Source organism: Odocoileus virginianus, chromosome 8 (genome assembly GCF_023699985.2).
Source record: "Odocoileus virginianus isolate 20LAN1187 ecotype Illinois chromosome 8, Ovbor_1.2, whole genome shotgun sequence".
NCBI classification, from domain to species: Eukaryota; Metazoa; Chordata; class Mammalia; order Artiodactyla; family Cervidae; genus Odocoileus; species Odocoileus virginianus.
Window position 1 is genome coordinate 55,292,023 of NC_069681.1, and position 14,794 is coordinate 55,306,816.

The 14,794-nt window shown below is 37.4% G+C and overlaps 1 protein-coding gene across 13 annotated transcripts in view; it reads left to right on the top strand.

Annotated features, from left to right (window-relative positions):
• The window catches only part of MYCBP2 (MYC binding protein 2), a 264,029-nt gene that overhangs the window by 217,151 nt on the left and 32,084 nt on the right, over window positions 1-14,794 (top strand). For 8 of the 13 annotated variants that reach the window (XR_011489071.1, XM_070471540.1, XM_070471542.1 and 5 more), the window contains 9 exons: window positions 330-431; window positions 3,484-5,127; window positions 6,063-6,232; window positions 7,302-7,546; window positions 8,456-8,623; window positions 9,773-9,930; window positions 10,945-11,144; window positions 12,162-12,311; window positions 13,823-13,983. Coding sequence is in view for 12 of the 13 variants with exons in the window: in XM_070471540.1 (XP_070327641.1) it covers window positions 330-431; window positions 3,484-5,127; window positions 6,063-6,232; window positions 7,302-7,546; window positions 8,456-8,623; window positions 9,773-9,930; window positions 10,945-11,144; window positions 12,162-12,311; window positions 13,823-13,983 (2,998 nt within the window). In the remaining variant the exon portion in view is untranslated. The remainder of the gene's footprint in view (window positions 1-329; window positions 432-3,483; window positions 5,128-6,062; window positions 6,233-7,301; window positions 7,547-8,455; window positions 8,624-9,772; window positions 9,931-10,944; window positions 11,145-12,161; window positions 12,312-13,822; window positions 13,984-14,794) is intronic. The other 5 variants (XM_070471545.1, XM_020916754.2, XM_070471547.1 and 2 more) reach the window with 3 other exon arrangements.

Genomic DNA, 14,794 nt, shown 5'->3' on the forward strand with positions numbered 1-14,794 from the left:
CACCGAATTAAAGAAAACTGAGTTAAAGAAATATTAGTCTGAAAAGAAATGCTCAAATTTGATTTTATCAGTGCTATGACTGTTATTTAACTTTTAAGCTAACACATTTGGCGCTGTCATTATTAGTCTAAATTAATTAATTTGACCATTGTTTTCAGCTTTTAATTTTAGAGAAATATAAACTTATTGAAAATTTTAATATAAAATTTTTAATAGCAGTTAATAGTTGCGCATACCATTTGAAATGCTTTGTTTCTGCTTGTGTTCTCTGCTAAATTTTTTTTTCCATTGAATCTGTGCCGCTTCTTTGCCAATGTTTTCCACTATAGAATCTCCATCTCGCAACCTTGCTTCTCGTGAGCGCATTTACAAAAATTATGGTGTAGCTGGGCCTGCCTCTGCTCTCTCATCTCTGTCTCACAAACTGAAGGGTGGGTATGCGTGCCTCCATGGATGGGTCATTCGTAATGAAAGTAGGAGCTTTCAAGAAAGAAGTTTTAGTTCACCTCAGTCATTTTCATCTCATTCCATTTAAGATTAAAGTTTATCATTTTATTTAAACTTGATATTTTGGGGTAATTTGTGATGTATCTGTTCAATATTATATTGATTATCCTAATTGATATGCCTGTTTACTATATCTGTAGGTTAAATAGTACTCTTGTTTAATTTCAAACCTGTATGAGGTCTTAAATAAAATAAGTACATAGAAAGAAATGCCTTTGGGGAATTGTAAAGCCCTTATGATCAGAACAAAGAGGTATATGTGTAAGCCTCATGCACATGGTGATCTGTAAGAATATAATGTCTTATGTGACAGGTTAGTCTTAGACTCATTTTTCTGTTATTTAATGTAAAAATAATTTTCCTGTTTTAGTTTTTTATGAGAAACAGTTTGATAATTTAAGTTTTTTAGTTTACCTTTGTTTTCAGAGCCATCCTATATGGCTTGAGTCTTCCTTATATTTTCCTTAGTCACTTAATTTTAGAAATGTTTAAGCTATTAACAATTGATAAAATGTCAGACCATTTAAAAATTTGCTTTGGTCCTTTAAAGTACTATATATTCCTAATCACATATTTTTTTTTCCATTTATTTTTATTAGTTGGAGGCTAATTACTTTACATCATTACAGTAGTTTTTGTTATACATTGAAATGAATTAGCCATGGCTAATCACATATTTTTGTCTTTGAAGAATACAAGATTTTAAAAGTTAAATTGAATATTACTCTAATCACATATTTTTGTCGTAGAGTAATATTCAATTTAACTTTTAAAATCTTGTATTCTTAAAAATGAGTAAAACAGTTTTATATTTCTCCCTTTTACAGTTGACAGTAATATTATATAATATTATGGAATAATTGTAGAACCTGATCTCTGTAGTATATAGTCTTGTTTAACACATAAGTAGTATATATTATGGCATATCATATTACAGTAGAGTATTATGGGTACATTATATTATAAAATGGTATTATACAACCTTTTATTTATGATTTTGGCATAAATGCAGGTTATTAATGAATGAATACATAATATTTAACATTTTTACTAATTCATTAGAATGTACTAAATTTTTATCCTGTCCTGTATTATTTTTTCTTCAGAATTCTTTTGAGATTAAAGAAAGTGTCTATTATCACTTAAGTTTACACATGATAAACATAAGCATTAAACAAAATTAAGTAATGAATGTGAAAGTATTTATGATCTCAAGCTTTTTGACAAAATGTGTTTATATTTAGTGATACTTAAAACAGCCATATGACCATTTTTAGCAATACTTACTGCATTCCTGGAAACTTTTAAAGCCAAATGAAGAAGATACACATTAGTTAGTTAGCATATGGGTTTACCACATTTAGCTAACTTGACATTTTTTTTCAATATATGAAATATGTTTTGGAAAAGTAACTTTTTCAGCAGGATTCATTTATAATTTATATGAATATATGTCAGGAAGAAATAATTGTTCATTATTTATGCACCTAGACTCCAACAGGTATTCAGCTGTCACCACTTAACAGATCTTAAAAAAATACTCACCATTACTTGAAGCATAGGAATATGATATAGAGCAGCCCGCCCTCTGACCCTCTCTACAAAACAAGCAATGTTTGCTGGCATGTGATAAATGATGTTCCTAATATTTGAAAGTCTATTGTTTAGCCAATCACAGTGGAGATTTCCTTTGTGAGGAATCATGCATCATTAATTAGACAGCACACCCCTTTTGGAAAATTCAGAAATTGATCTTGTAGAGAGAGATGCCAAGTATAAAAGATTAACTGCTTATTTGCTTGGATTCACCATTATGTATGGTTTAGCTTATGAAATAAATGTGATGATGAGGGCATTTCCAGTGTCAGAGTGATAAAAACGAATTAGTCCCTCAGAATTAGTGGCAAGGACTAGGCTGATGTCTGATTCTACCAAATGCAATATTTTGTCTTATAAAAGCTGACCCTTACACAACAATGGCTGCTGTCACCTCTGCCCTGCTGCGGTGCTAGCCATCAAGGATTTTCAGAGAATCTGCATGTGACTAGCAGAAGGGGAAAGAACTAAGAAAATAGGAGTTTATTTACTCACTTAACAAATATTTATCGAACACTTATTTTACTGACCCATTCTTGACATGACATCAGTGAAAGGTAGTAACAAACAGAAATATCAGCCTTTGTGAGCCTTGCGTGAGGAGGCAGATTCTGTGGCAAAACTCTCTTGACAGATATTAACTAGAGCATGACTGTAAACACACAGACATGCAAGCAAGCCCCCAACACTTTACTACTTTTATCCAAATTTGTTCATTTCCCTTTAAAAAAGAAAAAGAACGAACTGCATTGTAACCAGTTAACAAATTCTTCTCAATTTACTAAGTATCCTTTTTCAAAAAATATGAATACTTCTAGCAAGATTTATGGATTTTCAGTTTTTTTGTGCCAGTTGAGTCACTTTAATCAGATTTCTTGCCTCCTAACAATAATATCCACTTGCAGTAAAGGCAGGAATTTTGATTTTATGGAGGAAAGATCATCTCAAAGGCTGTACCACTTACCAGCAGCAAACACATCCTTGCTGTCGTGCCTCTAACGAAAGCGTGAAACATTAGGAGGGAGAGACCCTGCATGAGGGCCAGGACGCCAAAAACACACGGTGTCCGTGTGGGAAAACCTAGTGCTTGCCTTGGGAAAGAGATTATTTTTCTTTTTGTCCTTGTTCTGTTAGCATTCATATGTTAGTAATAAATTATCCTAATCCAATTATAAGAATATTAGAATTATAAAATGTAGTTGAACTTTGTTGAGAAATCATTCCCCGTTCCCCTTTTTTCTCTAATCTTTAAATATTTTTGTCTATGCAAAGAAACACAAATTTTTTTAGTCTTGTTTTATTTCATGGTTTAGTAGATAAATCATCAGTAAGTTATAATTAATTATATTAACAAGTTTCACTATGAAATGGACCACACAGGTGACCGAGGAACTATCTCAACATCTGCTAGACCCGTCTGTACATCAGGAAAATCAGAACTGTCCTCCAAACACAGCAGAACACTTAAACCTGATGGACGTATGAGCCGGACTACTGCTGACCAGAAGAAGCCAAGGGGTACAGAAGGGCTATCGGCTAGTGAATCTCTCATGTTGAAATCTGATGCTGCAAAGTTGCGGTCAGATTCTCATAGTCGGTCATTGTCCCCCAACCACAACACCTTGCAGACACTAAAATCTGACGGGAGGATGTCTTCCGGCTTCAGAGCCGAGTCCCCAGGCCCAGGTTCTCGGTCATCCTCTCCCAAGCCAAAGACGCTCCCAGCCAGTAGGTCTAGCCCATCCGGTGCTAGTTCTCCACGATCCTCCTCACCGCATGATAAAAATCTACCTCAGAAAAGCACTGCTCCTGTTAAGACCAAACTCGATCCTCCCCGGGAACGTTCCAAATCGGACTCTTACACCCTCGATCCAGATACCCTCCGCAAGAAGAAAATGCCCCTCACAGAACCCTTGAGGGGGCGATCAACATCACCAAAACCAAAACCAGTACCAAAGGATTCTAAAGATTCCCCCGGATCCGAAAACAGAGCTCCCTCTCCGCACGTGGTACAAGAAAACCTCCACAGCGAGGTGGTTGAAGTCTGCACCTCAAGTACTTTAAAAACCAATAGCCTAACAGACAGCACCTGTGATGAGAGCAGTGAATTTAAGAGTGTGGATGAAGGTTCAAATAAAGTGCATTTCAGCATAGGAAAAGCACCACTGAAAGAGGAACAGGAAATGAGGGCGTCCCCCAAAATAAGTCGAAAATGTGCTAACAGGCACACCAGGCCCAAGAAGGAAAAATCCAGCTTTCTCTTCAAAGGAGAGGGATCCAAACCTTTGGAGCCAGCCAAACAAGCCATGTCCCCTTCCGTGGCTGAGTGTGCCCGGGCTGTCTTCGCCTCTTTCCTGTGGCACGAAGGCATAGTGCATGACGCCATGGCTTGTTCTTCTTTCTTAAAATTTAATCCGGACCTGTCCAAAGAACACGCTCCTATAAGAAGTAGCTTAAACAGCCAGCAGCCTACAGAAGAAAAAGAAACCAAATTAAAAAACAGACACTCGTTGGAAATATCATCAGCACTGAATATGTTTAACATTGCACCTCATGGGCCAGACATATCTAAAATGGGTAGCATCAACAAAAATAAGGTGTTGTCCATGCTGAAGGAGCCCCCTCTGCATGAAAAATGTGAAGATGGGAAAGCCGAGGCCACTTTTGAGATGTCCACGCACCACGCGACGAAGTCGAAGTCGCCGCTCCCCTTGACACTGCAGCACCTGGTAGCTTTCTGGGAAGACATCTCTTTGGCCACTATCAAAGCAGCGTCCCAGAATATGATTTTCCCAAGTCCTGGTTCTTGTGCCGTCCTCAAAAAGAAAGAGTGTGAGAAAGAGAATAAGAAGGCAAAAAAAGAAAAGAAGAAAAAAGAGAAGACCGAAGTCCGGCCCAGGGGTAATCTCTTTGGGGAGATGGCCCAGCTGGCGGTAGGAGGGCCAGAGAAAGACACCATCTGTGAGCTGTGTGGGGAGTCCCACCCGTACCCCGTGACGTACCACATGAGGCAGGCTCACCCAGGTAAGCAGTGTTACGGAACATACGCAAGATGCGGTAGCTTCTGACTTAAGCTGTTCCGTGAACTACCTTAACGTACAGGGAAACTTTTGCCCAGAATTTATAGTTTTCTTAGAATGTAATTTTTTAAGTGGTTTATCAATACAGTATAAGTTTTGTGGAAAATAGGTAAAGAAATTCTAATACTGCGATGGCAAGGTAGTTTAGTATTGTTTCGTTTTAGTGTATCATATTCTGAGATATTGTTAACTTCTAAAATATTTTACATGTTACCCAAAGGATTGCTGTCTCACACAGTAGAAATAACATGTCCAAACACACAGGAAAGGTCTCAACGTTAAGTCTCTTTTGACATTGTTTTCCTATTCAAAATTGCAAATTAAACTAAATTATATTGATTTCTATGGGCCTCTTCCTGTGTAAGAGATTATCAACTGTTTCATCAGAAGACAGTATTTTAGATAAATGTAACTATTTCTATAACAATTGATTAATATTCCAAAATTCACCTATTATGAATTTGGGTAGATGCTTTTCTCTTCCTGCGTATTATACTGAAACCTTTTGTAAAACATGTGATCCATAAAATTTACCGTTTGTACAGAATGTTTTATATCTATTTTGTCCAAATTTTTGGCACACTTAAATAAATATAAATGTTCCCATGTCTTATGTTTCTTTTCATCTGCCTGTATAGAATATCTTCAGTATTTTAGACATCAGTTTAGTTGATTACTCTCTGGTCATGAATGCAAGTTTGCTGATACAACTAACAGCCTGTGGGGGCGGAGAGTGGGGGAGAAAATGAAAAAGTTAGATATTTGCTTCAGTACTTTGCTTACTTTGAGAGGGGAAATCTGTCGTTTAGGCATAGGTAGCAGGGATCAGACTATTAAGGACACTTCGGTGTTGAGTGTCTGTTTATACTTACTTCAAAGGCTGTGGCCGGTATGCTGGTGGGCAAGGTTACAATAGCATCGGGCACTTCTGTGGCGGATGGGCTGGTAACTGTGGCGACGGTGGCATAGGAGGAAGCACGTGGTACCTGGTGTGCGATCGCTGCAGGGAGAAGTACCTCCGCGAGAAACAGGCCGCTGCCCGCGAGAAGGTATGCTTATTTTGTCCTGGCTGTGCTGCGAATGACAAGGATAAACCTTATAAAAATCTCTTTTCAGTAACATAAAAGTTTGCATTCTCATGTGTAAAACAGATAGCCAGTGGGGATTTGCTGTCCAGCTCAGGAAACCCGAACAGGGGCTCTGTAACAACATACAAAGGTGGGCCAGGGAGGGTGGTGGGCGGGAGGTTTAAAAGGGAGGGGGCATGTACATACCTGTGGCTGCTTCATGTTGATATTTGACAGAAAACAACAAAATTCTGTAAAGCAATTATCCTTCAATTAAAAAAAAAGCAACAGGGGCTCTGTAACAACCTGGAGGGTAGGGGAGGAGAGGGAGACCATAGAGTGAGGGGAAAGAATCTCTTTTTAGGATCGTGTTATCAGACAACTCCATATAGTTGATATTAAAGATGAGCTTTTATAATAGGAATAATGCACCAATTTGATCAGGTCAGCTGTTTTTAATGGCAAAAACAAATTATGTCTTGGGATAACACAAAACGACTATCGTGTAGCATACATACCCCGTTGAGAGATGTAATTTTTTATTGGGTGCTACTCAGTTACCTGCTTACATATACATATACATAGCTTTCCCTCTTCACCTTTTCTTTCTCTTTATTCACTTTTCCTTTTTCCTTCTCTTTTTCTGCTGTTTATCTCTTCTCTCTTTTTCTTAATCCCTAGTTATATTGAGGACTTATGGAAAGTGAGGCTTATTCACATTAGTGACACACCTAACTAAAATATTTGCCAGACACACACACACACACAGGTTATTTACTCTTTTATTTAAATAATTACATTTAGATTTTACTAGTTAGATTTTTAACTTCCCCCAAAAGAGGGAAAAAAATTACAGTTTGTATTTGATATAAATTAGTTTCAATCAGTTCAGAAACATGAGGTAAATGTCATTTTTGGTAATCACTATTATTATTTTAAAGCAGTTCTACAAGAGTTGAACAACTTTTGTTAGCAACTCAAAACTATGTAGGTTAAGAAATCTTACATTTGAATACAAGTAGGAAAAGATCCCTGAAAATTCTCCTTCCAGGTCAAGCAGTCCAGGAGGAAGCCGATGCAAGTGAAGACGCCGCGTGCCTTGCCCACCATGGAGGCCCACCAGGTGATTAAAGCCAACGCCCTCTTCCTGCTGTCCCTGAGCAGCGCGGCCGAGCCCAGCATCCTGTGCTACCACCCCGCAAAGCCCTTCCAGTCTCAGCTGCCCAGCGTGAGAGAGGGCATTTCCGAGGACCTTCCCGTCAAAATGCCTTGTCTCTACCTGCAGACATTAGCTAGGTAATGTCACTTGGCTGTTTTTTTCAAATCACTTTGGAAATTGCCTGCTGGCATGACTTACCAACCAGCAGTTTCATTTTGAGAAGCAGAGTTGTGTAGTTTGTTTTCTTTGTCGTTGTACTTCTAATTCAATAAAATGAACGGGAAACAAAAATGGAAATGTGAGACTAAGTACATTTGGGACAGTGGAAAAAATCACCAGGAATGCCAAATGCAACAAGCCTTCAGCTTTAGTCACCTGCTTATTGTACTTAGACTAGCACCTCTGTTCCAGTTTGAAAAGGATACAATCAAATGATAAAATGTGTAAAAATTGATGGCATACTCTAGTTATGAATTTTACAATTTTCAGCTCTTTGGGGAATAGATATATCCCCCCCTAACCCACAAAACATTTCATATATATCTAATCTGTTTCAAATTTCACTCTAACATGTGTTCCTACCATAAAGGTCACTGCCTATACTCCAGTAGTCCATGCAAGAAATGTCATCAGCCTGAAGCAAGACAGTGATAATGGGGAAACAAGGAGAGAGAATAGTGAAAGGGAACCTAGCATCCACAGGCCGGAAGGACTGGTCATGACGGAGGGCTAAGCCCTCTGTGACACCAACATATTTTAGCTCAAGGCCCCCAGATAGCTGGTGGGATCACTCACTGAAACACTGAAAGATGGAAAAGTTCTCAAAAGAAATTCAGTTTTGGATTTTAAATGTTTGGTACCTGGAATACCTATTTGTAAAATTATCAACCTTTTATTTCTTCCTCCTTAACATCTGCCGCTATTTTAATACTTTACACTCCTCAATTATGGATGTATGAGTTATTTTTGCTTTGACAAAGGAGGATAAAAATGGAAAGTGTCTGTTTTACATCATACTTTAAGTTACTGCGTTTGATTTAATGCAGGCATCATCATGAAAATTTCGTGGGCTATCAAGATGACAACCTATTCCAGGACGAAATGAGGTACCTGCGTTCTACATCTGTGCCAGCCCCGTACATATCAGTAACTCCTGATGCGAGTCCCAATGTATTTGAAGAGCCAGAGAGCAACATGAAGTCCATGCCACCGAGGTATTTGAGTTACTGTAGTTTTGTTGAGTCCAGTGTTTGGTGGAAGAGAGATTTTAAATAGAAGAGAATCTCTAGAAGTTCTTTCATATTGATGCATCCCTCCATCTCAGGAAGGAAGTCGTGTCAACTGTCCTGACTGTTAGAGCAGTAAGAAAAGGCATGCATTCATGAATCAGGTGAGGTCCTTGATAGCAGATCCAGTTGGAGATAAAAGATCACTTTTACTCCAATTAGTTATATACAACATTTATCATCTATTCAAACAAGAATGTACACTCACTTAGGCAGTGAGGACACAACGTGGCCAGAGTTAGCCAGTTACTAGAAAATATGTAAGCTTTACTGAGGGCCATAGGATTTGAAGCCAGGCTTGACCAATGGAAAAGAAACAAAAAGAATATTTTGTAAATTTGTCTTAGAAAGTAAAGAAATGTATTTATCTTCCTCTTTAAAATGCCTCAATAAAAGAAATTATATAACCACCTTAATACTTTTGTAACTGTTTTTTAATGTTGTATAGTTTAAAAATAAAAAATAAGTTGGTTTCGTATAGCCCTCCTGAAAACCACTGAATTCTCAAATAGCTTTAAGTATAGTGTAACTGAGGTGGAAACCAGTTTATCACCTCTCATACACTGTGGTATGGCTGTGTGCCAGATGGAGCTTTGGGCAGCGCCTCCAGAGAACGAGAAACCTCATAGAACACTCAGAACCAGACGAAAATTGCATCCTTTCACTTTCCCTGATATTAGGTTTCTTCGTGTATATATCTACGTTCTCCCTATTCAGTGCTATTATGAATATAATCTGCCTGTTTTTCCTGAATATCATGACACCTGTCTTCCACCACAGTGCTTTTGCTTCTGAGAGAAACTTAGAATATTTGATGCCTTTTCTTCTTTTTCATTTAAAATGCCAAGTAGATTTAAGAGAAGCAAAAGTTTTAAAATGCAGTTCTGAAATCAGTCAAAATGTGATTACATTTGGAAAGATCAAATTATGGCTTAAAGAGAGATTCTCAAGTTGACTTTGAATTTGTATTCTTCCACATGGTTCACACATTTGACCACGCTGTTATAAACCAAGTAAAACAGTGTCATGTCATTCCCTTTTTCTCCTGAGTTATCTGTCACCTTGTTCTATCTGCAGTTTGGAAACTAGTCCCATAACTGATACTGATCTTGCAAAGAGAACAGTCTTCCAAAGATCCTACTCCGTTGTTGCTTCTGAATATGATAAACAGCACTCCATCTTACCTGCACGAGTTAAAGCCATTCCTCGGAGAAGAGTTAACAGTGGAGACACTGGTAAGTATAAAGATAAAAAAGAAGATGGAGTGATCCTAATGATTTTATTTGTAGATTTTTTTAATCTAATTTTTGAAGGCAGAGGAATGGATTAATTTTAAATCGTGATAAACATTCTGTGTGACACAGCCATAAATGTGCCTTTCTGAATTTTACATCTTAGCTGGAAGAGACACCCAGAGATCATGAACTATTATTCAAGAATAAACTGATCTTTAAAATACATTTCTTGTTAGGTATCTAAGCTGAATATTGCTACCATTATCCCTCCCACTAAGCTTCAGTAAACCAGCAGTTCCAGTAACTTGACACTTTCACAATGATATTCTCAATAGAAACTTGTTAACTCTTGTAAGTACTGCCACTCAAACAGATAATAAAAGCTGGAGATACAGCTAGCTCTTAATCAGTAAAAAATTTTAGATAATCTGGACTAATTAGTATCAGCAGCCCCAAATTGAGGCTAATTGATTCTGTCTCAAGAGTGAAGAAAGAAATCCAAGAAGCAAAGGATAACATGTTAATGGTTTATCAGGCCAACTACTTACTAAATGAAGATCTGACCTAATATTTTTAAGTAGATGATTATGTATCTTATTGAAGATCTTCTAGGAATATATTGAGGATATATTCAACAAGTATCTTTGGGCTCTTATTGAAATACCATTTATTACAAAGCAGTCCTTTAGAAAATGCTGGGGATAAGATATAGATTCCATTTGGGGATAAAATAAATCACATTTTGTATAGTGTTGTAGAAAGTATGAACTTTAGATTCAGACCTGGATTTAAAACTTACCTTGCAACTTAATAGGTATGTAACTTTAAGTAAGATATTTAAATCTGAGCTTCAGTAAAAAATTGAAATCATTAAGATTTGTGTCAAATGCAAAAACAAAAAAAAACCCCAAAGACACTTAAGTGAATAAGCTGGATACTGTTTTTTGAAATCACCTTAAATATATTAATATGTGTTGCCTATGAAAATTGATACTTTTTTTTTCCTTCAAACAGAAGTGGGTTCCTCGCTCTTGAGGCATCCGTCTCCCGAGCTGTCCCGGCTCATCTCAGCCCACAGCTCCCTCTCCAAAGGAGAACGGAACTTCCAGTGGCCAGTCTTAGCCTTTGTCATACAGCATCATGATCTAGAAGGTCTGGAAATAGCAATGAAACAGGCGTTAAGGAAATCTGCTTGTCGAGTTTTTGCTATGGAGGTAAGAATACATGAATAGGATTATTGATTCATTCCTCATAAGCTTCATATGATGGTTCTGTTTAATGATGTCAGTTTTCTACTGAACAGAAATTGTGACAAATTAAGAGACCTCAGTGAATAGGAAATACTGTGTTTGCAACAAAATTAAACTCCTAGGTTTAAGAATATAAATGAATTTGAGTTTCATAGTTAAGCACTCTGAAAGACTTCATTTCTACATTGCTTTATTGTCTGAATCCTGATAGTATCTTCTTAAAAAAGCTTTTTATAATCATAGTGTCATTTCAGTTAGAGTAATCATGCAAAAGGGATCAGAAGTAGGGCTTTTGAATTATAAATTTAACAATAGTAATTTATCTGGGTCTCTGTTCTCTGAAAATGGATCACTGTATATCATAGACTTGTATATATAACAAATCTTTTTTCTTTACTATGAGTAGGAAGTAACCTGCCATTCATCAGTGGGAACCACTTGAATCTATATTTAAGTAAATAGCAGCTTGTGTAGAACTTAAGAAACATTGTAAATGCATGTTGATCCTAAATGCAAGTTGGAAAAAATATGCTTGGGTAAATTAATATTCAGACAAATTTTTGAAATGAAAGGTGGTTTGGAAAAGTATTTTGGAATTGCATTTCATAGGTATTATATTCCCTACTGTTAATTTTTTAATTAGGGCCAGAATTATTGACAGTGTAAGTTCAGTGTACTTTCAGTGAATCAGTCTTCCTAGAGTCTTCCCTTAAAATACTTGAGTCCCAGAAGGTTCTCTTTATCTTGGACTTACTTACCATTGTTTATGCAGGCTTTCAGGGCTTCCCTTGTGGCTCAGCTGGTAAAGAATCCACCTGTGATGCAGGAGACCTGGGTTCAATCCCTGGGTTGGGAAGATCCCATGGAGAAGGGAAAGGCTACCCATTCCAATATTCTGGCCTGGAGAATTCCATGGACTGTACAGTCCATGGGGTCGCAAAGAGTCGGATACAACTGAGCAAGTTTCACTTTTTCATGCAGGCTTTCAACTGGCTTCTATGCAATGTCATCCAGACCACTTCTCTCCATGATATTCTGTGGCATTTCGTGGCATCTCTGACTCCTGCTCCAGTGGAACCAGAGGAAGAAGAGGATGAGGAAAATAAAACAAACAAAGAAAATGCAGAACAAGTGAGCAAGAGTCTTGGTTTTTTATTTGTCCATACTTTTATAGAAGAGTCGAACTCTCTTCAGGTAATACCATAATTTACATGAGGTCATTCACAGATTATATAACCTAAAGGCAAGAATACCAATTCAGAGCTATGAGCAACATACTAACTATGCTAAGTGAAAGTTTTGTGTCTTCAGAAACACTGTCAGTCAATTCTGATTTCTCACTAGCTATCACTGTCACACACAAAGCAGTCAGTTGGAAGATACGTACTATACAGTGCAATATAAGATGAAGAAGGCAACATTATTAGAGAGAAGAGCCATCTACTTCACAGCATTACTGTAAGGCACAGAGAATGAAAATGAGATTGTACCTGGATATGAAATTCAAAAAGTTTGGCTAGAAGGGACTTCAATTTTATAGGAGGCAGCCTGTATCATGGAAAAGCATTGAAAGTGGACCCTGGAAGCCTGGGTTCCAGCTACATTTATACCTCTGGAGCTGTGATTTATGGATCTCATTTATATTTCTACAGTAAAAAAGTAGAAGACTAAATCCTCAATTTATTTATTTATTTTTTTTTTAATTTTCCATTTATTTTTATTAGTTGGAGGCTAATTACTTTACATCATTGCAGTGGTTTTTGTCATACATTGAAATGAATTAGCCATGGATTTACATGTATTCCCCATCCCGGTCCCCCCTCCCACCTCCCTCTCCACCCGATCCCTCTGGGTCTTCCCAGTGCATCAGGCGCGAGCACTTGTCTCATGCACCCAACGTGGGCTGGTGATCTGTAGCTCAGTACTGTTTATAAGCATCGCATCTTTTAAAACAGAAGGACAGAGGAAGATTAAAAGTAAAAGGTTAAAAGTAGAAAAAGATATACTGGATAAATACCAATCAAAATTAGGTTGCTACAGCTAGTTTAACATCAGATAAAATAGACTTCAAGACATAATTATCAGTAAGGATAAGGAGGCTCTCTGCAAAATGATTGAAGAGTAATTCTGTGTCTTCAGTGTATGCATGTAGTTAATAAAATAACCTTAAAGATGTCAAATGAAATCAATAGCGCTGCAAGAAAAATTGAAAACAATCCACAATTACAGTGTGAAGTTATCACACATCCATAAGAGCTATCTGTTCCTGTGTAACAGATACCCCAAAACCTACTCAATGGAAACAGTTCCTTGCTGGCTCCCAACTTCGTGGGCCAGCAGTTTGGGTGGTGCTCAGCTGAAGGGAAAGGCTCATTTCTGCTAGTAGATTAGTGAGTACACTGGACTTGATCCTCATATGTGGCATTTATTTGGTTCGGTGATTTTATTTATAGGTAACCTTATCACTTTTTCCTTTAAAAATGTAAACATAATTAGTTAATCTTACTGGATGTTTGAGGTATGGTTTGGTTTTATTGTTTACACTTCTACTATATCAGTATCGTTAAATACACATTTTCTTTTGTGGGAAAAATTCCTTCCAGCTCCCAAACTGATGAACTTGCTTGCCATTTCTGTCTTAGGAGAAAGATACAAGGGTATGTGAGCATCCACTCTCAGATATAGTGATTGCGGGGGAAGCCGCTCATCCTTTACCACACACGTTTCACCGCCTACTTCAGACGATCTCCGATCTTATGATGTCTCTCCCCAGTGGCAGTTCATTACAGCAGATGGCCCTGAGGTAATCTTATTTCCAAGTGTCCTAAGTACCTGGGAAAAGGAGTTTTCTGAAGCAGTCAAAGCATGAAATGCTTGAAAGAGCTCTTTAAATACTTAAGGTAGAAAGAATCCTGTGTTATATGAATGGTGCCTCCCTCATTATGGTTGTAATTTAGAATTGCCCTTCGCCTCAGCTCGTGCCTGGTGGCCCCTCTATAAATTGTGGATAGTATACTTCTGAGTCCTCTAAATTGTCACAGTCTGAAACCATCTTCTTCACTTTCCTTTCTCTTCTACCCGAAATCACATGTCTCAGTGCTCCCCAAGAGTAGAAACTTAAATGTTGCAAAAATGGAGAGGGCAATGAAATCTCAAAAACAGAATTCAATATAGGGTTTTGAATTGAAAAGAATATCAAGAGAAATGCAGCCAATCCTAAAACTGCATTGAAGAGTATCTCCTCCTTTTAAGTCCTCACCATTCCTTTTACATTGTGAACTTTATCACGAGAGCCTCCTACCGGACTACACATATGAGTAAATCCTCCATTGATATTTATAAGAAATAAGTTGACAGTGATTTTGGCTACCCACATTCCTAATGATGAGACCAGCAGAGAAGAGATTCTGTAGTACAAGATTTTTGAAGTACAAAGTATGTTATACTTTGATGAATTAGTGTAGAATTGTAGGACTAATAAATTTTAAGAGGCTGTTATAGTTGGGATAACACTTGTCTACAAAACTGATTTATTACCTTTTTTGCTTTTATAGCTTTGATCTTCATGTGTCAGTTTGGCTATATTTAAAATGGGTGAACTTTCCTAGCATTTA